At 32.9% G+C, this 23,647-nt stretch overlaps 3 protein-coding genes across 3 annotated transcripts; 2 read left to right on the forward strand and 1 right to left on the reverse strand.

Annotated features, from left to right (window-relative positions):
- The first annotated feature begins 8,717 nt into the window (after positions 1 to 8,717).
- On the forward strand, positions 8,718 to 10,438 carry LOC111419006 (beta-1,3-galactosyltransferase 1-like). The gene is made up of 5 exons (XM_023051751.2): positions 8,718 to 8,934; positions 8,979 to 9,235; positions 9,289 to 9,566; positions 9,624 to 9,967; positions 10,018 to 10,438. Exons 1-4 carry the CDS (start codon positions 8,805 to 8,807, stop codon positions 9,964 to 9,966), a joined length of 1,008 nt encoding a protein of 335 aa, XP_022907519.2. The 5' UTR covers positions 8,718 to 8,804; the 3' UTR covers position 9,967; positions 10,018 to 10,438.
- Positions 10,439 to 14,094: 3,656 nt separating this feature from the next.
- On the forward strand, positions 14,095 to 14,651 carry LOC111418998 (neuropeptide SIFamide). The gene is made up of 3 exons (XM_023051740.2): positions 14,095 to 14,186; positions 14,253 to 14,394; positions 14,444 to 14,651. Exons 2-3 carry the CDS (start codon positions 14,256 to 14,258, stop codon positions 14,530 to 14,532), a joined length of 228 nt encoding a protein of 75 aa, XP_022907508.2. The 5' UTR covers positions 14,095 to 14,186; positions 14,253 to 14,255; the 3' UTR covers positions 14,533 to 14,651.
- LOC111418991 (Steroidogenic acute regulatory protein-like) lies at positions 14,652 to 22,318 on the reverse strand. Its single transcript, XM_023051726.2, has 8 exons — positions 21,948 to 22,318; positions 21,705 to 21,874; positions 21,442 to 21,654; positions 21,261 to 21,393; positions 21,023 to 21,210; positions 20,822 to 20,971; positions 20,486 to 20,766; positions 14,652 to 15,375 (listed from the first exon to the last, which is right to left on the reverse strand). Exons 1-8 carry the CDS (start codon positions 22,045 to 22,047, stop codon positions 15,183 to 15,185), a joined length of 1,428 nt encoding a protein of 475 aa, XP_022907494.2. The 5' UTR covers positions 22,048 to 22,318; the 3' UTR covers positions 14,652 to 15,182.
- Positions 22,319 to 23,647: the final 1,329 nt, after the last annotated feature.

A 23,647-nucleotide genomic window follows, 5' to 3' on the forward strand; every position in this document is an offset into this window, starting at 1 on the left:
ACGCCCTGTTCCTCATGGACCTTTTTTACCTGTACCTTGTCCTCCAGCTACATTTGAAAACATGTTAGATGATGTCGATCAGTTGTTTCAAGGCAGTGATGACGGCGACAATGATGGTACTTACGAGCCCACCTACAATGAACCAAAACTCTTCACGCAGTCGGAACTAAAGGATTTGGTTAGAGACTTAGCCCTTCCAAAGGATTCAGCCGAGGTTTTAGAGTCGAGGTTGAAAAAAAACATTTGTTGGCTCCTGGAACATCCTTCTCTAATATTCCTGGGTTGATGGAAACATTCAATATAAAATAAGATCCCGAAGAATGGAGATTTTTCATTGATTCTTTTAAAAGAAGCCTGAAAGCTGTTCTTCTCCGCAATGACAACCAATATGGATCTGTACCAGTAGGACATTCAGTTCATTTGAAAGAATGTTACGAGAACCTCAAATTGGTACTTAACAAGCTTAAGTACTCTGATCATAAGTGTACTGTTTGTGGGGAATTGAAAGTGATCTCTACGTTACTAAGCCAATAGAGTGGCTACACAAAGTTAACAACACTATGTTAAAAAAGAATGGCCAGAAAGAAAAACTTTGGTTCCTGGAGTTAAGAACGTTGAGAAAGAGAGTCTAGTAGATACCAAAAACTTCCGCCACTTCACATCAAATTGGGACTGATGAAGCAATTCGTCAAAGCATTGCATAAAGAAGGAAAGTGTTTCAGATATCTCTGTGAGCAGTTTCCCGGCCTCTCTGAGGCAAAACTTAAAAAATGGGTATTTGTTGGTCTCGATATAAGGAAACTTATGATGGATGAAAACTTCGAGTTGAAAATGGAAGACCACGAAAGGAGAGTGGGAAAGGAGTATTGTTGCCAATCTGTTAAATAACTATAAACTGTTGGGCTGCAACATGAGTGTTAAAGTTCATTTCCTTCATTCTCATCTGGATTATTTTCCGGAAAATCTTGGAGCAGTAAGTAAGGAACAAGGACAACGGTTCCACCAAGATATAAAAGGAATGGAACGCAGATGTCAAGGGCACTGGAACGTTAACATGATGGCAGACTACTGCTGGATGTTAAAAAGGGAAAATCCTCAACCCCACAGTAGGAAAAGTACCAAACGAAGTTTTGAAGGAAAAAGAAAATGTTACTACAAAGACTTATAAAGGTGTACCTTATTAACTTTTCTTCCTCTATTTTTAAGATTTACCATTGTATAAAATAATTTTAATAGCATATACATAAATAATATCGATATAAAATACATATGTCCATTTTATGATTGTCCCAGAAAGGTTTACCTCATTTTGTAGACAAACCTTACGTGATAGAAAAAAACCAATATTATTTCTGAAATCGGCAATAAAATCTACATAAAAATCAGTAATTAATACTAAAACAATTTTAAAAAATATTTTTTTGCAGGCCTGTGTAATTTGATAAATTAGCCAACGAATTTGGAGCAAACATCTCTGCTATCAACTATATCCCAGACAAACATAAAGTGAGTACAGTTCCTACCTGAAATTATATTTATTGCATACAACACTTTACATGTCTTCACACATTCGTGAGATTTGTTCATCAGACTACTTTAGACATAGGATTTTTCTAGTTACTCTAACATCTTAACATTAGAAAAATACTAACCAATTAAAATACAACGAAGAGTTAAATTAAGTAGGTATGTACTTTATAGTTGAAATACTTTAGGAATCGTAATAAAATATACATTCATATGTTATGATAAAATCTGGTATTATTATTGGATAGATTCATCAGAGATGCACCCTATTTTAGAAAATAAAACCTTTAAAAAGCAAATCGACGAATCTCGACAAGTGATTTTTACGTTTTTCAGGGGAGGGTTGGTCTCTGGTGGCATTGAATTGTAAAGTGCCGCCGCCGGAGATCCAGATTTGATCGGATCGGGCGATAGGGGTCGTCGTCAGCGGAATTTAAGCGTGCGCACGACGTCGCGATACCGCCGCCAGATAGTGCTCGCAGCGGTACTTTGTATTTAAAATTACAGTGCTTGGTTATTTATGGGTCGTCGATGGCCCTTGGTCGGTGTTCTCGAGAACCCTTCCAAGACCCCCAAATATTATTCCTCCACTTCTACTCAACTCCGAAATAAAAAAATATGTAGATGCGGTAATGGTTTTGACCTATAATGGTTTTAACAAAAGTTATTCACGACTCCCACAAAATTGCCTATTACCCAGGGCTTCGGTAAAATCTTAAGCATTCTCATTAACCATCGCCGGTCGGTCGGCTTCCACGGACGACGGGACAAATGGATTCGTGTTTGAGGAAGACTATGACTGAAGATCCACTGATGGATTCGTCGACAGGTCTGTTACGTGAGTCTTTCCAAACGGAGGAATGTTAACACGTGCCTTACTCATTTCGAAGTCGTCGCCATTCATCATCTGCCAATAGTTGAAAGACAGCAATTACTTTCTTTGTTTAAGTTCCTTTTCTAGTGGGTACTCTTTGTTAAAACTAACTTTTTTGAACAACAATTATCATAAAGCGAGAAATTTTCTAAATGATTCCTATAACAGAAGAATTTTGGCGTGATGTGATCCTAATTGTAGGTGTGTAGAGATGAAGCATTTTTTGTGAGAAATAACTTGGACGATGATTGGCGCCGAATTGCGTGCTAGCCGCATCTCCCACACAACGGATCGTAATTACCATTGACGAAACCGACATATACACGCACATGGCGCATACCTAAAGTTCTTCTTTGATTGCCTTAATATCATCCTCATACACTATTCATGAGACGATACATTATTCTTTGAAGACAAAAATTAAGTTTTTGAATATAACAAAAGTCACAAGATTTATCTCGCTTTGTCGATATAACTATCTAAACAATTAGTTCCATTTGCGTGACGATCTCGTTTCGTATAAGATCAATTTAAATAATTCGCCGATCCTCGACATGCACGATCGTGCGGACTCCATAAAAATTCGTATCTTGGAACACTTTCTCACAACTAAACTGGCATCACCAAAATCGATGTCGATTTTCCCGCTTAGCATAAACAACGTTGGGAATCGATCTTGCTACCGAATATTTCGGATTCCTATGCAAAGCGAAATTATGGGGTCGTCACGCAGAGCATCCTTATTAGGAAGCACGAATTCCCCATTAACGAATACCGACCCTATAGACTTTTTTCTTGTAAAATTCCGGTAGCGTTCCGCAAAAACTCTGCAAACTATATAATTTTATATTACAAAATTTAAAAATTAGAAGTAATTCTGAAGATTCTGATGTTTCAATCATATATCATGTATCACAGATCAGATTGGAACCATTCTGAATTTCACTTCCCGTTTGCTCTTATCCATTTAAACAATTTTTACTTAACAACATTTTTGGTAAATTGGTAATAGTGTTCTTTGGACAAGATCTATTTTAGTAAGACAAGTCTAGCGTAGTTTGAAAATAAATTATTTTATAGATATTACAAATAAGGTAAGCAGAAGAGTAAAAAGTAGATAGTGATGAGTTAAGAAAGAACAGTGGTTCAGTAGAATTCAAAGAAGCATACTAATTGGAGTAACCTGCTTCTACAAGACCGTCTCTACGGAAGCTTTCCTGTATCTACGGAAATGCTTTGCCTAAAGATCTGATGGCCATAAAAAGGGGAATAAATTACTCTATGAGCCAATTCATTAAAGCAAATAGATAATAATATAAATAATTATATACATAAATATACTATATTTATACATAAATAGAGGTATTCTACAAGAAAACCAATGACCAGAAGTGCATGTACTGCATTAACAAAGAAAGTTTGTACAGAAATTTGGTCAAAAATCCACTCTATTGTGATGCCATTACGAGCAACAAAGCAGTGGCAAAACATATTTCATACAAAAGATTTTTGTACGTAATAAAACTATCCAAAACTGTGTTGCTTTGGATAGAAATTATAGAATACCAAAGAGGCAACAAATGTTAGTTACCTGCAAACACAAGAACTATTATCCAGATAGAAGAAGTTAAAGAAAAAACTTAGCAAATTTCTGAAAGCCAACAACATACCTAAGGAATTGCTCGAATATGGAGGAACGGGACTAACAAAAAAGCTGACCCAGTTATTTTACAGAGTGCTGTTCCAGTCAGAAATAGACTACGCTTACGACATTGCAATAATCGTAAACTCAGAAGGTTACTTGCATAAGTTACACAAGTTCTGTCAAAAAGCTCGAGAAGTTAGGGCTGTCAAGAAGCCCTAAACATGACTGTTGCTTTTCTGAAAATTTTCTCAAAGCTGTCAACATAATCAGAAGCAAATCATTTTGTGTTAACAACGAAGAAGAATTTAATCATTTGTTGCTGAATACAGAAGTTAGTTGGTTGTCAAAGGATGCCTGTTTAGATAGGTTTTACAAGCAGTTTAACTCGGTGCTGGAGTTCTTGAAAGATACAAATGATACTTTACGATCCAATTTAATTCAATCCAAAAGTGACATCGCCTACTTGACCGACTTCTTTCAAAAATTTAATGAAAGCAATCTTCAGATTCAAGGTTCATTTGTGACAAAACTTGTTCTGTACAAACAAAATTTTGGACGAGTGGAATTCAGCCACTTCCCAAATTTATGAGGAGCAGAAAAAAAGATGACATACTTTCTAATTGTGAGCACTTGGATGATCTCCATTCAGATTCACGCCTGATTGGATTTTGGATCCTTTTTCAAGTGTAAACAGAAGAATCTCCACAGTTACAAGAAGAACTGATGGAAGTAACTACAAATGATCAATTAAGATTTAAATTCAATAACAGCTACCAACAATTCTGGTTGCAAAAGGAGATATTCTGAAATATGGCCTGTAATTCAAAAGTTCTTAATTACATTTTCTTCATTTTATTTAGTGGAACGTGGATTCAGTCCGGTAACGAATTTATTAACAAAAAAAGAAACCGATTGCAAATAGTCAAGCTGGTTCATCCTTTTTATTAAGATGATTTCGAATGTTTTAATGGGTTTTTTTGTATTACCTTTCTATTTTGAGTTCAATAAATAGTTTCATAACTTCAATGTTTCTAATTTACACCTTTCTTTACTATATTTTACGAAGAAGGTAGAAACATTAATACACATATCTTTCTGTTTAATTGCTATTAAAATTTAAAAAAAAAATTAATTTCCAGGGGGTGCTGAGTAATATTTTTTCTGGAAAGGGGGTGGTAGGCCAAATAAGTTTGGAAACCAGTGGTGTAGAATAAGCGTGGGCGGTTTGTTTTCAACAAAATCATTCGCTTCGTCAACAGCAAAACGTCTTTCTGTACAAACTTTTTACATTGGAAAATTTGGCAAAGCAAAAGACTGCGTTTTGAAAATGTCGTTCGACAAACTTAACAGAATTATTTTTGATTTCGCTTGTTTCGACTTCGATTGGTCTCTTCAGTTAAGATTTTTCAGAAAAGGCAACAATGCCTCAATGTATAGACCTGCAATATTGATTTACACGAAATACGCGAATGCACTAACAAAACTAAGAGCATATTAAGAGTAGCAGAAATGAAGACATAAGAACAATTCCAAAAAGACCAAGTGGAACAGAATTAAAAATTACGACAACAGAAGCGTGGTTCAGGACATTGTACCCAGAAGCATACCATCAAAGAGATGGAGTTACAGCTCTAAAGTAAACTTTTCAGAAGATATTTCAGAAATCCTTATCAAGAACAATATAGCCAATGGTCTCGAAGGAGAGAAAGAAAAACGTGCTAATCTTGACAGTTTAGGTAAGAGGGTCAGTATATCATTTAAATTCAACATTTACATCAAATCGAAATAAAAGAAGATTTAGTAGACGCAGAAATATTATTTAAGGTGCTTCAAAGTTTCCAAGAAAATCCTACCTTTAAAAATGGATTCCCTGAATATAATATACGTATTTAAGTTAATCTTGAAAAACCATTATATCGACTTTCTGAACTATTTTGTGAACCACAGCTCAGTGTGGATTCAGAAAAGATAGAGCTACCACAACTGCCAATAGCATAGCTGTCACAATGTCACATACCTATATTATCCTTTTGACACAAAGGGTTGTGCGACATGAAAAGCTAGCATTAACTTCAGTGCCGATTCCATAGCTTTTATGGAGTCGTACCAAACACTTCTCAGTCAACGCTAGCTGACGATATCAATAAACAGCGTAATCTTTTTTGCGAATGTAACCACTGTAGTTAGTACCAGTAAGTTTATCCATGATTCCAGATCATGAATACAATGAATACAAACAATAAATGGTTTCAGAACAATCAGTTGCAACTAAACGCATGATCTATTTCTTGAATTAGTTTCTGAAGTGTTAATCGCGCCCCATTGAAATGTTGGATTGTACATTAACTCAAAAATTAAATTTCAGTATATGGGTATTCCAGTTCGCTGACTCAGAGATATGTGAAGTTGTTGCGGAACTTTTTACTTTGGAAAATTTGGCAAAGCAAAAGACTGCGTTTTGAAAATGTCGTTGGACAAACTTAACAGAATTATTTTTTGTTTCACTTGTTTCGACTTCAATTGGTCTCTTCAGTTAAGTAGATTTTTCAGAAAAGGCAACAATACCTCTGACACCTTAGGACAAACGTGGTTTTTAAAAGATGAAAGGTGACTGCTGCTACTTCAAAAACTAAATGCATGTTAAGTTTGGCATTCAACTACACCCCCATCGAACAAGTCATGAAATTTTTCTTCTTAGGTGTGGACAGCTTAAGCGTTCACGATCCCGTAAAGGGTCTAAGAAATCAGATTAACAAAGCGCCCGCATTTTCAGGCTGCCTACGGGACTATTCGGTTAAACAAACTTATGCGTATGGACCTGCATATAGACCTACAATATTGATTTATACGAAATACGCGAATGCACTAACAAAACTAAGAGCATATTAAGAGTAGCAGAAATGAAGACATAAGGGCAATTCCAAAAAGACCAAGTGGAATAGAATTAAGAACTCCCATAGCAGAGGCTAATACGGGGTTCAGGATATTGTAGCCAACAGCATACCACCAAAGAAATAAAGAGACAGTTGGCAGTCAACTTTTCAGAGGATATTTCAAAGAATATCAAGAACAACATACCCGGTTAAGAAGGACAGAAAGAAAAAGAAGAATTACGTGCTATTCTTGATAATTTAGATAAGAGGGTCAGTAAATATCATTTAAATCCAACACTTACATCAAAACATCAAATCAAAATAAGAGAAGATTTAGTAAATGCAGAAATATTATTTAAGGTGCCTCAAAATTTCCAAAACTAAACGCTAACATGATCTACTTCCTGAATTAATCTCTTAGGGTTCTGGAGTGTTAATTACACCCCATTGAAATCTTGGTTTGTACATTAACCCTAGATTAACAAGACAAACACATAGGCATATTAACCCAAAAATTAAATTTCAATATATGGGTATACAACGAATCGTGATAACAATACTCGATAAGTGTATAAGTTCCTTAAATTCATAAGATAAAAAATATATATTATTCGATATAAGGATATTTTATATATTAGTACTACATCAATTATTAATATATATTTATATTAAGTTTTAAAGAATTTACGAAGACTGTTAATAAACATAACTTGTCACGTAACAGGATGAACTAAGGGTACGTAACGAGAAGCACATTGAACGAACACCGTAAATATATTTTCCCTCTTGTAACAAGATATATGCAGATGCCATATAATTTTTGCCCTCGCGTTCAGAAACGCATTTTTATCCGTCGCGTAGTTAGTTAACAGAACCACAAGGGAATTATTTATCGTTCACACTTTAGGCAGTACAACTTTATTCGAGACGGGTAGAAAGAAATTGATGGGAAAGACCCTCCCTTATTTATGTTCAGCGTATAATTGCCCGATAATCGTTGAGCAGGTGGATTGCGGTCCAATTGAAAATAATGATTCCAGCCGAACTTTAAGGTGTTTAATTTGGCTAAAACACCGTATTTTTAATTTTCAATTGGTCTCATTATCCTTGCTTTTTGTCTCATTATGATTAAGAGAGGGTTTACTGTTGAGTTGAAATTCGTGCCGAATACAATGGAAAACCGTTCGTTTGAAAAATCGACGCTCGTGCGACCACACACGGTCACATATGTTATTTTCTCCCGGTTTCACGTTTTGCAGACCACAATGGTTCGGCACGTCCCTGTAAACTAGGGTGCCTTTCACAGAGCTAATAATCCTAATAACCGCCCTTCGATGCGTATCTAACCGGAAAATAGAGGCGTTTAGAAAGCAAGCGATCCCAACCCGTCTACTTTTAGAATGATCAATTTACATGTGATTAGATTTTTTGATGTCTTGTTTTCTAAGTTTAAAATAGAATTTGGGGTAAAACATTTTCCACTAAAAAATTGTTCACACGATCTTTTCCCTAAAAGTCTTTTATAAAATACTTATACAGGTACTTTTTCTAAAAAGATTCTCCCTAAATGTCGATGCAGCATCATGTGTTCATAACAAAAGTACAATTGAATTTTACACTTGTCTTCGATAACCCACGTAAGAAAAGAAATAAGAAAAACCTTTCATGTAAACAATTTGATTTGTAAAAAGATCAATTTTGCACGCATTGGTAGGTGTAGGTAAACACGCGTGGTTACCAAGTTTCATGGGAAAATGTTTCTCTTGTGAGGCACCTAACCGTTTTAACAATAGCAATTGTTCACGCACAATTGGTTTAATCATAACCAAGTGAGTTCTATACATTGTCATATTGAGATGTTTGTGTTTAAAGTGTTATTACTAAAATGTTTCAACAATTTTCTTTAAACGGGTTAAATGCGAAAATTCATTTATTAATCGGGCTTAGTACAATAACTGTTCTAATACTAGTTTTTCAAATATTTAGCGTTAAAGATGAACCAACGTTACGTTTTGGTAGGTTTATAATAAATGTTTCATCAATTAACACTTTAATTTAGGTTTTGTGAATCGCTGGCTTTATAATGTAAGTCGAAATACGACACAATACGTCCTTCCCGATAAAAACACAACGATTTTGCTACCAAAAGATTTCTGTAAAACAAAATTGGATGTTTTAATAATAATTTTATCAGCACCTAAAAATTCAAAAATAAGAGGAGCTATCAGAGAAACATGGGGCTTAAATAAAAACGTTTTAAATTCTGCAGTTGGTATTTATTATTTATTAGGAACACCAACTAATAAAACGCTACAAGTACGTAAATACTCAATACTTTTAATTTTATATCACAATATTTTTTTTATTAGAAAAAAATCGAAATGGAATTCGATCTCTACCAAGATTTAATCCAAGAAGATTTTATAGATACCTATCACAATTTAACAATAAAATCAGTGATGTTATTAAAACTAGTAACAACTCATTGTTCCCATTTTGTTCATTACATAATGAAAAGTGATGATGATGTTTACATTTACATCCCAACATTAATTAGAACTTTAAAAAGCATTAAATTGAAAAGCAAACTTTTATTAGGTGACATCACAAAGAGACCAAGACCTTTTAGATCTTTAGAAAGTAAATGGTGAGTTCATTAAATTACTCTATTAAACATAAAAATTTATTTCATTAAAATAAATAGGTTCACTCCATATTATTTATACCAAAAGAAATTTTATCCAAATTTCTTAGCTGGCGCTAGTTACGTGATGAGTGTGGACGTTTTAATGAAATTGTACAAAACAGCTTTACAAACTCCAATTTATCACTTAGAAGATGTTTATATCACCGGTATTTTGGCAGAAAAATCGAAAATTATCCCTCGATATCATCCAGGATTCACGAGACTTAAACGAAAACTTGACCCTTGTTTATACAAATCGTTTATTAACAGTCATCGATGTAGCGCTATTGATTTACGAAAAATTCACGAATTAATTATGAGAACTGACTTTCAAAAATGTCCCGCCAAAAAGAAAAATTAAGGTAATGATATTTGTTGATGAATAGAATAAAAATTAATTTTTGGTTTATAGATTTGAATAAGATTGAAAAGGAAATGCTAAAAGTGGATCTAAGATAAATGCAAGATTGAATTTAAAAAAATTACTTTAATGCATTGTTTGCAGTGATGTTTTGCCATCTTATGTATATAAGATAAACTGAATATAGAATTGTTGAGCATATTTCCTGTTTATGTATTGATGCGCTATCTATGTTTAAGAAGTGAAACTTTATAAACCCAATTCATTTCGATCGAGTCGATGTCTGCAAAATGTAATGATATAGTTATATTCAGAAACTCATTTTAAATTGGTGATTACCAGACATTTTAAACAATCTAATCTTATCCTTACACGACTAATAAAAGATCATCTATAATCAGTGGTGCTATATACAGGATAATTACCTTATTTACAAGCAAAATTCTGTAAAAACCTAGTGTATGGTCCAAAATATTACGGTTTCATAGAATATGATAATTCTAAAATAATTGCTAAGTAAATAACAAAAATGTATGATAACTACTACTTTCTGTGTAATATCCTTTAACCTTCAAAAGCACAAGCTGTTTATTATATACTTGACCATGCTACTTGTAAAAATCACTAAAAAATCATGTTATCATATTCATCTAAAGCAACTATTATTACAAACAAAACCGAAGTTAAAAGGTTGCACCATAAAAGCTTGTTAGAAATTCGATGAAAATTCTCAAGAGGATCCTTCTCTCAAGAAGGTTTCCTGTAAAGTCAGAACACAAGAAAATCTATCAAGAACCTTTGCAAGCCACAAAGATCTACGACAACGAGATGGGCTCTCAAGACTGCTTTTTAACATTGCCCTAGAAAACGTAGTACGAGATCACTACATTTGGAACAATATTCAAGAAGTCAACGCAGATCTTGGTATCAGCCGGCGAAATAGATATTATAGGATGAACAGAAAACGAGGTCTTTACAAGGTTGAATTACGTGGCCGAGAAGATAAAATTAAAGATATATTTTACACAGACCAAGTATATGGTGGCCAAGGCTGGCGGTGGAAACATACCAGAACATTTGATATGTATCAAAGTGCAAATGTGACATGAATTGGGCATGTAGCCAGAAATGTACCACAAAAATTGAATTTCAAACACTTTGATCGCCATGGACCTGTCGGTAGATCGGTTGGGATGTCGAAAAAGCGATTTCTGGACGATGTGGAGGATGACCTAAGAAGGCTGAAAGGATGAACAAAAAATTAAAATTAAAATGAACAACGGTTTTATGAAATTTCTTGCCAGATTCTTCTTCAAATAAAGACTTCCATGCAAGTAGATCCATTTCGTTTAAAAAATACAGTTTTTCTGCCTTAGTGTAATGATTAAACTAGCCTCTACAAAATTATCTTACATTTCACCTTACTTCAATTTTGCAAATCTTTCACGTTTTGTAAATAAAATATCTACTGTAGTGAGATACTCGAGCAGGAAAACTTTGTATGTGCTCATCAACTTGCTTTATGATCATATTATAAAGCAAGTTAATAATTTATTTTGGCCAATTACAATGTTTTCCTCGATTAACCTTCAATACAAGCATTCCTTCCTATAGATATTCTGTATATACTTTAAAACTCTACGTTTTCTTATTCCATAAAGGCATAACAAGCTATCTCTGAATAGTTGATAAACTGATTTGACCTAACATGAATCCGCTTATTTAATATTGCATTAAAACTGCTGGGTATAGCAACTTTATTATTCTTATACACTCAGCATGACGAGAAATTGACGTCGATGTTGTATCATGTTGCATCTAAGGTAGAAATATTTACAAATGTCAATCACCTCAAGAAAAAATGTTGAGTAAGGTTAGTTTTATTTACAAGAGTCAATGATCTCCAGGTGGAAATGTTGTGTAAGGTTAGATTTGTTTAGAAATATCAATAACCCAGGGTCAATTAGTTGGTCAACTGCAAATACAATTGTCTTATACTGGTAGTACCAGGTCGATACAGCAGGTAGACTATCGAATCTCTCTCTCAAATCATAGAGAGACTACCTTAAATAAACACCAATGATGAAAAGAGTATGAACAACGAATGGAAAAAATACAAAGCAGCAATGGATGCATTTGCCAAAGAATTTAGGAATAACAGGAGAAATGTCTGGAATGACGAAAAATCTACCGGAGAACGAATCAAAGACACTCTACAAGATAAGTACAGAAAGAATAACAGAAGAAGAGTTAAATAGATAAGGGAGGAAAACGAGGAATGAATTGAAAAAAAGTTAGAATAAAAGTCAAGAAATTTTTACAATCCATTGGTTTTCGTACAAAAGCCTTAGAAATTTGGATGAGGAAAGCTGTGGTAAGTGGACGGCCAGTTTTATCCAGGATATTGACAATGGTGGAAACAAAAATTAACCATCGAATTAACGTCTTCAAATGTAAACTTCCACTGATATAAAACTCTAAAAATACTGAATACAAGATTCTGCAAAGTAATACACAGAAGGCTTATTCTGGAGCTCAACATAAGGAACCGAAGTTAGATGGTGTAAAATTGGCTTTATGGTTAATACCTCCAACCAGTCACTTGTTGACCTATACAATCTAAGAGTCTAACCACAGGTTCTAATACTTTATATAAAAAATCATGACGGATTTTGGCAAAGGCATATCTTTGCTTGTCTATTGTTTAACACGTTGTGAAATGTGAACCCAAACAGTCGTCACAATAACTTAGTGCTAGCCAAAATTTTAGTGCAATTCTTTGCGCTCATTCTTCCTAACTGCTTTGAATTTTTTTTAATAGTACACCTTACAAAATCGTCTTGCATTTTCCACACTTCCCGGTTTTTACGTAATTACATAACGAAATACAATCTTCATTATCAGAAATTTTTACTAAATCACCGCTGATTTCAGCCTTAAATTGGTAATTGAAATATTTTTTCTTGTTACTTGTTTGTATAACACCATTGAATTTACAACACAAGCATTTAGTAAAAGGTCTAATGCCAATTACTTGTACCACTTTATTGTTTTCCGCAGTGGTGAGCAGTCATTTGACCAGACAAATTAACTGAAGATTTCTCTAAATTATAATCTACTACCATTTTTGGCTTTTCAAATGACCAACATCTTTTCTGCACAGTTGTCATTTTTACAGAATCTTTTGTAGATAGCATCATCACATCTCTTTTATGCTTCCATTTTAAAACTGTTACACTATTTCTATTTTCTCGAGCGATAACTTCACCACCTTTTTATTTTTGGAACACCACTTCTTTTGGATTGCCTCATCAATTTTTTTGCTGCGTGCCCACTATATGTATGTGCACCGGTATATTTAAGTTAATACCATGTCAATGCAAGACTGGTGTATAACAACGTAGCAACTTAGCCACAAGCAGCCTTGGTCGTAATTAATGTTTTCGTTAGGTCTACACTTGTGTAATAATTGTGTGTGCAGAAATATCTTCACAGAGAGACATTACAGTGTCAGAAGATTTGTTTCCAGATATTCGATTTGTATTTTCGTCCTTTGACTAAATTGGGCTACAGCGTCTCGGCAGTCACTGGAAAACTCATTTTATCTGCTATAAATAGAATTATAGATAATATGCATAGCGTAATAAAAGATTCATGTTGGCACCATGGGCAAAATATGTAAAATGCGTGCGGCAGTCAACGTGTTAATACTGGATACAGCTATTAGGGACGAGGTACAAAAAAACAGGCGAAAAGTAAATGTAAAAAATTGGATTTCGTCGATTCGGAACAAGATGAGCAATTTCCCAAAAAGTAAGAATTTTCTTGAAAACCGAGAGGATTTGAATACACGTTATATCTGTATTCCGAAAATGTACAAAATTCATTGTTTCATACATACATTCATTGTTTAAGATTTCCTAAATGTAAAAAACATTTTTTCGGGTGTACTGTAAAAACAGCACCTTAATAAATGAATAGAAATAAGATTTTAGACTCGATTACAGAAAAAGTGTATTTACTTTCGATACAGTGGAATCCCTAATGAAATTGTGTTGTAAATGAACATCGAAAATGACATTATAATTGAATTTCAGCCCAACATTGATCAATCCAGTTATTTTCAGGGTATAAAAGCTTGAAGGATTCAGATGAAAAATCAGAACGTGCTTCACCATCCAAGAGAAAACATCACCTAACACAAAAACAAAAAAATTATCGTAAGTAGTAATTCAAAAAAATAATTCGTCTTTGAACTAAAACCGACTTATATTTTGTTGTAACAGATCATGCAAACCAACTTCGTAAAACTTTTCATGTTCGTTGTTGTCGTTGTCTTCGTAGTTGCTTTAATTGAAAATGTTGATGCTACATACAGAAAACCGCCCTTTAATGGATCAATTTTTGGAAAAAGAAGTTCCACCATCGGTGAGTACACCTAAAAGACAAATAATATTTTTTTAATCAATAATTTTAGATTACGATAATGCTGGAAAAGCTTTATCCTCTATGTGTGAAATTGCAAGTGAGGCTTGCCAGGCATGGTTCCCAGCTCAAGATAAATAAATCTCCCAATAATTTATGAAGAACAAGAATGGATCCTGGAATAAAAACTTTTTGTAATTATAATTATTTACTGTAATCGCATAAATGGAAAATACGTAATAAATGCATAGCAAAATGAATTATTTTGTCTTAATTTATTGAAATTCAAATCACCTTAATTAAAATTTATAATTCAAATGACGTAAATTATTGTTTGTTGGTACCTATTAAAATGATGAGTTTTTAAACAATTCATTATACTTTGTAAAAACAAATCCAACGTAAATTTTTTGGTGTCATCATAACAGGAACTGTAAACATTTTTGACAGAATTCAAATTTTATTTTTAATTTTAAGTTTTTTTAAATAGTAATGCTTTAAGCTCTTAAATTGGAAATATAAAATAACCGTACAATATATCTAATTTAAAATGTATGTGTTTAGGTTAACTTTTTTAAAGCGAATCACAGTTTTGCTATTTTCTCGAACACTTTCTATGCACCTAAATATTTCATTTATAACCTCATATTAAAGATTATCACAATGTGTGTGCATTAAATATAAATAAATCGGTTACAAAATGACATTAATTTTTTTAAACTCATTCATAAACTTTATAAATCAGTCAAAAAAACTTAAATTATTTTATTAAACGGTTCTTTTTCATCTATTTAAAGACTATCGATACGTTGTATTAAATGACTCCGTAAATTATTTATATATTCAAACATCATGTTCACAAAAGCTTTTTGTAAAACAATCGTTGGTATTTTTCCTTTCAGATCGGAATTCAAAATCCATTCTAATTTACATGATCCTGTTGTACAGCCAGTTATTATTTGACAACCAGCACCATTCCATCCTCTAAAATTAACAAAAATGAAATCAAAAACTTTTTATATACAGTACGCTTTTTTAATTTGAAAACGTTCGAGATATCATCATGAGCCAAAACACGTCGATTTTTATTTTTTAGTAACCTCAATAATTTAGCATTAAAAATTGTTTATCACGTTTAGTTTCGCTTGTTATTTACCTGGAGGTGCTACTTTCTTTGACACCAGTCTTGCGTTGATATGGAATTAACGTAAACGTCTCGACCATGAATGCAAGATTGGTGTCTAACAACGTAGCACCTCAGTCGCAAGTGGCTTCGACTTAATAAACTGAAATATACGATGTAACTATATTAACACGTTGACTCCCATGAGAAGCGTAACTTGATGCACGGCAAAATTTCCACAACAGCCACGAGAGGCAAAAGTTGATTCTCATGCAGGTTTACTTTTAAAAGCCAAATGAATCAACGGTTGCTTTTCAGATTGCTATAACGGTTATGGAATTCAAAATACATGCCTGTAAGAACTGAAAACTGTAATTGGCCTATGCCTATGTGAATCGAGTGCTCAAGGCCTGAAATATACATTCTTTGAAGTGCAGAAATAATTTTTTTATGAAAAAATACTTGACAGTATAGAAAAATGTTATTATTTTGTAATACAAAAAAGGACTACAAAAAAAGCAACTCAAACACTAGTTTTTAGAGCATTCTACACAACGATATCTTGACTGAGTGGCCTTGAGTTGCGCTTGTTTTCTGTCAGTTTCTGCAAGTCTCTCATAACAAACAACACATCTACGACGATTCTTAGTACCCACATCTTCTAAAACACGCTCTGTGTTCGGGTTCTGAGAAACGTTCAATTTGGTTAGCTTCCAAATAAGATCTTTGAATTTCATTATTGAAATTTTTCATTTGCAACTTCTTGATGCAAAATAGACGCATTCACCAAACCAGCACCCAAGATTAGGAATGGCCAGTTTTCTATACCATTTTATTTTTATTATCCCTATAAATTGTACGTCCTTTATCTAACCGGTTGTCAGCCAAAGTGAGAACAACTTTTTCTGAAGAAGGCTGGTTTGGTGTTTTGTCCTCCTATCCGCAAGAAACTTGAAAATTATACGTGTATCCTTTGTCGAGACAGAGTTTATATAGTTTGATGCCAAACTTGTGAATTTTGTTACTAATGTATTGGCGAAAACTTAGACGTCCTCTAAAAGATACTAACGTTTCGTCTGTACAGACATTCTCTTTGGGGACAATAGCTTTTTGGAAATTTTTAATTAATCAATTTGCCAAAGCAGCAATTTTTCGTAACTTATCTTCAGTTATTACTTCATTATTATGAAAATGCCATGTTTTCAGTAACAATTGGAATCGATTACAAGGAATTAGATCATTGATTTTGTTAGCGTAGAGAACACTTCTGGACCACTATGATTCAATGGACGGAAACTGTCAGGGATAACAATTACAATGAAACATTCAGTTTCCTCTTTATTTGTGTTATGTCATTCGTGAATCCTGGCTTTGGATAATTTTTCAGTAGCTCTACACTGAGCTGCATATCTGTTTGTCTCTGTTACCATTAGTTCTAGGTTAGAAATAATTTGAAAAACTCACACGGACCTTTATCAAAATATTCACCATGTATTTCTTCCAATACGCCAACATTTGTTTCAGTAAAATGGAATGATTTTAGATTTATTCCAGTTAGATCGTCCTATAACAGCTGGTCACTATCACACTATTCTCATCACTACTTTCTTGCATATTTGCTTGAATAACATCATTTATCATATCCATTTCGTGTTTTTTTTTCTAGCAGGTTTCTAGCAGGTTCTAGCAAATTTATCACCAGAATCCTTAAATGGTTCATTATCATCTTCGTCTGAAAGATACTCCTGCCACAATTTTTGTTGTTCTTCTTCCTTACTCATTTTTACAGACACTGTTTATGCCAAAAACTAAACACTACCACCTGAATTCAACATATACCATCCACGAACTGTAAACGACTAAACATTTCATTCATATAGCACTGCATTTTTGCATGAACAGACTTGTTTTCTTATGAATCACGGTATGATTCACACGGGCAGTACGGCAATTTTCATCTGTGGGGCCGCGTGAATCATATGCTGCTTCTCGACAGAAAACAATAAAAAACATGAGTTTTTGATAAAAGAAATGATGATTTGTAATTTACTATCCTATTGCTAGCCTATTTCATTTTAAAATTGTTCCGGCCAGAATGGATAGACTTTTAGTGACTATTGTGGCAGTCAACGTGTTAAGCCGATCAACGGAAGACTGGTGTCTAACAACGTACCACTCGGCCGAAAGCGACCTCGGCTTAATAACATGAAATGTACGGTGTCACTGTATTAATTCGAGGTTGCTTGCAGCCGAGGCGCTACAGTTAATAACATATCAATACAAGACAGATGTTAAACAAAGTACCACCTCGGCCGCAAGCGACCTTGACTTAATAGACTACAATATACGATATCACTGTATTAAGCAGAGGTTGCTTGCGGCCGAGGTGCTATCGTTAATACCAATAAATGTAAATTAAACAACGATTTGCTGAATAATTTTTTACCGTAATATTTTGCCAAATAAAATGCATCAACGAATTCGATGATGGTATTAACAATAATATTGTGATAGAAACTCCATAAGTATGGTACATTTGGCAACACTGCTGTAAAAGTAAAATATTATAAAGACTATGAGTATATAAATATCAATTTTAATTGATGAAACCTAGTTATGGTAAATGTTAGTCACTCCAAGATAAGTTTACTTTATAAGTAAATATACTAATATAAACATATCTGCAATAAAATCTCTAAAAACAGCTGATTGAGCGTGACACGTGGTATGACGAAGTGGTCAGCAACGAAGTGGTCATTGTTTGGATAACAGAAGAACAAAGGATTTGTCAGTAATGAAAAATAAAAATCGACGTGTTTTGGTTAATGACGATATTTCGAGCTGTTTTCAAATTAGGCAAGGGGGTTTATTTCTGACTCGGACATACACAGGTATCCCACATAACCATAAGCAAAGTACATAAATGGCACTAAGGGACCGAGATACACAGTACTTCCATAGAGAAAAGTGATAAGAAATTTACTACACTATAAACGGAAAATATTTGTATATTCACAGGATGTTCCATAACGAAGTACTGACAAACATATGTTATTTTAAATTTATTTATTTGCGCTTTTAGTTTTTGAGTTATTTTAATTATATGCTTTTTTTTAGTAATTAACACTATAGCCTTGAAATCTAAATTTCTTAGCGCCTGATCGAACTAAAAGGTTAAAATTTGTTAGTTACTGAATATCCCTAAATAGAGCGCCATAGGCTGCATTAGTCTATCTTATACAGGATGTCTCAGCGAGACTGTTCATTAGACGTTTCTGGCCAAAATAAAAATTTGAGAATTCAGATTTAAGTATTATCAATTGCGTTCCCTTCGACTAAAATATTTTCAGATTTCTAGCATTTCCGGTTATACCGGAAGTCCAAACCTACTTTATTTTTTTAAATTGAACACCTTATATATTCTTACATATTTGTCTGTTTTCAAAATTTATGAATAACTTTACTTTTTACAATTTGATTTGGCTGTTCTCCAGTTATTCGAATTTTTGTAGAAAAATCTGCTCCAGCACACATTTGTTCAAAAAATCAGGGAACACTCGATTTTTGGGATATTAATTAAGGATTCAGAATATGCTTAAGCAACATGATGGAGTATGTTTTGGTGCCAAGATCGGCTGTGTAGCTCGTTTGGTCCCTTTACTATGGCACGTTAACTTTTCGAAATTTGGAAATACCATAACTTAATTTTTTTAAATGGCACCCCCCTGTTTATTACTTAGTCGTCTTCGGCGTTTCATTTTACACCTTTTATAGCCTATATGTCCATATATTAATGTTAGGTATATGTCTATACCTAACATTAATAGTTTGGGAAATAATTAGGATTTTCTGAAAAATGCTCACATATCAAGCAAATTATGGTATCTTATCCACAATATAATAAATAAAATGTTTTATAACAATTATATTTTAAGGAAAGAATGAACAATACATAATAAAGTTGATTGAATGATATAATGATCAAGGTAGATGAATATATTCATCTACCTTGATCACTTGATAATGATAATAATAATAAATTTTATATAGCAACATGTTTACTTGTTTTTACATGTAGTGTGCACAGCATACTGCAATGTTCAAAAGGAAACTACTGTTGTATCATATTCAGTAGCAAAAAAGTCGAAAATTTTAAATGGAACACCCCATATTTGATTGGCACGCCATTCGTTGCATGGTTTTGATTCATTCCGCAATATCTCAGAAACTACAACTGATAGGTATAGGAACATGTACTGAAGATTTATAGAGAATTAAATTCTCTACCTGATAAGCTAATAAAACATGGGGCGCCCCATTTAAAATTTTCGACTTTTTTACAATTGAATATGGTAAAACAGTAGTTACATTTTTCAACAACCTGTATAAGATAGACCAATAAAACCAATGTCGCTCCTTTTTAGGAAATCCAAGGAGAAACTATACCAATTTTTAACTTTCTAGTTCAACCGCTCGCTGAGCAATTCAGATTTAATTTTTTAATTCAGTGTTAATTGTTAAAAAAAGCTTCTAATTAAAATAACCCAAAAACCAAAAGCACTAGGGACCAACATGTCTTGTCAAAGTCAACATATTTTTGTGTGTAAAATCAGAATACGCAATAAAAACTATATAATTCCATTTAAAACAACATATGTTTATCAGTACTTCATTATGGAACATCCTGTAAGTATAAAAATATTTTCTGTTTATAGTGTGGTAAATTTCCTACAACTTTTCTTTAAAGAACAACTGTGTATCTTGGCTCCTTAATGTCATTTATCTATTTTTCCGCTTACATCGGATTCCTGTACAGTGTGTTAATTAATTATCGTACCTGACGTCATCATTGCAAGTATGCAACCATTATCACAGTATTTTTGATGCGTATTGCACTGTGATATTGGTTGCATACTTGTGACTGATACTATAATTAACTGACACACTGTATATGTATACACGAAATATTACCTTATATATTTGTCATTGGGAGGAATTATTGGAAGTTCAACCCCAACACTAGCAATAACATAACAATTACTTTGTTGTTGCCACCTTCGAAGGGTAACAAAATCTCTACTTGAAATATAACCTGCAGCAGCGCTTTTTGAAATTTGATAGGTTATATCTGTATGTTGATCAATAATTTGAACTTTGTGTGATTCTAATAAAGTTGTATTCCATTCGGTCATTTTATCTACATTATGGTAGAGTTCTTCGAATAAAAAGCTAGCTGCTACATTTACCTTACACTAAAAAATTAATGAAAACTTAAGAATTGTATTAGAAATAAGACAGAAAATTTACAGCTAATTTATAAATTTTTCCAATTCCTTGAACATTTTGGACATAAACTACATCGTCGTCGCTTACTTTATATTTTTTCCAATTTTTTGAATTCAAAAATAAAGTGGAGTCTCGATAAGCTTTAATACCTAATTGTTTATATTTTTCAATCTAAAACATAAAAAAATTAACACTTCATAGCTTTTTTGGTTATAGTATTACTTGTTCATAAGATAATTGCATAGATGGAAATCTTTGTGGTGTTTCCCCAAACCGATTTAAAGACCCAGTTGGAGATCCTTGAACTGAATGAAAATTTCCAACACTTTCTGTGTACTCAGAAGGTTGCACCACATGTTGTCCTTGAATAAATCTTCTCAACAATGGTGTTCTCTCAGTATCAGGGCTTGCTAATTAAAAGGTTATAAAAAATCATTTAATTGTTTAAAAAAATCCTTACATATAATGATTTGTCTTGCTTGAGATTCTTGAGGAATGACTCGAGAATCAAGAAACCAAACTTCAACCCAAGAAAGTACAAAAGAAGTTAACACTAATAAAACTTGAAAAACGGGTTGAGATGAATCTTGGAACTGAAAATTCAAACTTTTTTATGAAATAACTTAAAATTTTCTACTTACATTGTACACAAAAACTTTTGATATTAAAAAAGCACATGTTCCTGCTGTTGATAAAGCTATAATAATCCAATGATTAATATGTAATAACCCATAAAATAAAAGTAGTACAGTAAAACGACACATTGCAGCTAATACAATGTCGAATAAAGAATTATGTATGTTATAATGATAAATTTCTTTATTAATTGCAACCCAAATACTATCTCCATTAAGCTAAAAGTTACACATTTAACTTATATCATTTCTGTTACAAAATAACTTACCATAATGCATATCAACCACATTAAAGAGGTGAATAAAAGATCGAATGTAACAAATAAACAAAAAAATCTTCGAACACTAGACATTCTTCCATCGGAATGATGTTCACCTAAAATGCTCTCTGAGATCACATAATCTTGACACACAACTGACGAAGAATTGATACTATTCGCTATTGAAATAAAAAAAATAACGCAATTAATTTATTTTTATCCAACATAAATAAAGATATTTCAATAACTTACTAATATCTATGGAAGAAGGTGGAATAACCGCTGTGCTATAAGTACCAGAACCTTGGAGAGCACTGCTTAAAACCGTTCTAAGATCTTCGTTAGGGTGCATATTGTATTATTTATAAAAGTAATTAAAAAATACTGGAAGATCAGAAGACAATGCACAGTTAAAGTCCTTCATATACTTGTTTGTAAACAAAACTGGATTTGAGATAATAAAGTCCGTTGAATTGCGGTAAATTTAAAGATGGGTGCGACACTAAACTTATTAAGAATCATTACGAAAATTGATGATAGAATAAACAATAAATTCTTATCATTGTTCAAGATGTATGATTATTAAAACCGATTAACCTTACTATCAATAAATTTTCGATTGATTCATACATCACATTAAAAATAATGTACCAAAATCAAGAAAATTTATTATTATTAAGATTAATTACAGAATTGATTTTTTAAATGTAATAAATGAATTGAATTAATTAAATTCTAAAGATATCCAATGCAAAAAATAATTTTTTCAATCGAACATTTCTTATCTCCCGTCACTTTCATAAAACATAACCTCTTTACTTGTCATATTTGACGTTTAAACGTTCAAAATTTAAACACAATCTATAATATCGTTTCATCTTGAATAATTCGATAATAGATAGATTTTACGATTCAACTCATTTTAATAATTGTCAATTATATGCTAAAAATGCTGCTATGAAATTATTGCTTTAAAAATGTATCGCAATCTAAACAGAGTTTACTACAGTTTTTAATAATATATTTTTAAAACGAAATGATGTTGAATATATTTGAGTATATTTTATAATCAATAAGTTTTCTCTTGGATTGAGGAGAAAGATGAAGTGAGAGGGAAGTATCTACAAAAGAATACAAGAGATAAGTAGAAGGAATATAGCAGCAGAAGAAGGACACCAATAAAAAGGTGCAGAAAGGCAAAGAGAGAGGAAGCAAAGGAGTACAGGCCACATTAATCCATATGCAAGAATAAAGAAAGGAATCTACTATATGAAGAAGATGATATTCTTGGCAAATAGAGAATACTTTCAGGAATTGCTAAATCAGGAAAATAATACAGAGTCTGAAGAGTTTGATATGTGTCGAACCAGAGTTAAAACCTCCCACATTTGATGAAATTAGAGATACAATAAAATCATTAAAAAATTATTAGGTACTTGAACAAACTCTATGGAACTGTATATATGAGCTTATATGCTTAATATTGAACTCTGAAGAATGGAACCAGGGCCTTATACACCCTATCCATAAAAAGGGCCACAAGCGTGATTACCACTGCTATTAATAAAATATTTTCATGCTTCATCTATAATAAAATGAGCGAGTATGCAGAGGAAATCTTTGGGGATTACCAATGTGGATTTCGACCTAACTGATTTAGAACAGACCATATACACACTTTGAGGCCTCCAGAGGTGAAATATCTTGGTGTTATCTTGGACAAAGGACTGACTTGGAAATCACACATTAGTTGCATAACCAAAAAAAACAACGATTGTACTCATCGAATATCGAACGGCAATTGGGACTACATGAGGATTAAATCCGAGCATTACAATGTGGATCTACAGTTCTGTGATAAGACCCATGGTAGCTAACGGAGTCATAATTTGATGCTCAGCACTAAAACATACATATAAGGCTAGATTGTTGCACCAATTGCAACGACTGGC

The sequence above is a fragment of the Onthophagus taurus genome, chromosome 7, assembly GCF_036711975.1.
Source record: "Onthophagus taurus isolate NC chromosome 7, IU_Otau_3.0, whole genome shotgun sequence".
Lineage (NCBI taxonomy): Eukaryota > Metazoa > Arthropoda > Insecta > Coleoptera > Scarabaeidae > Onthophagus > Onthophagus taurus.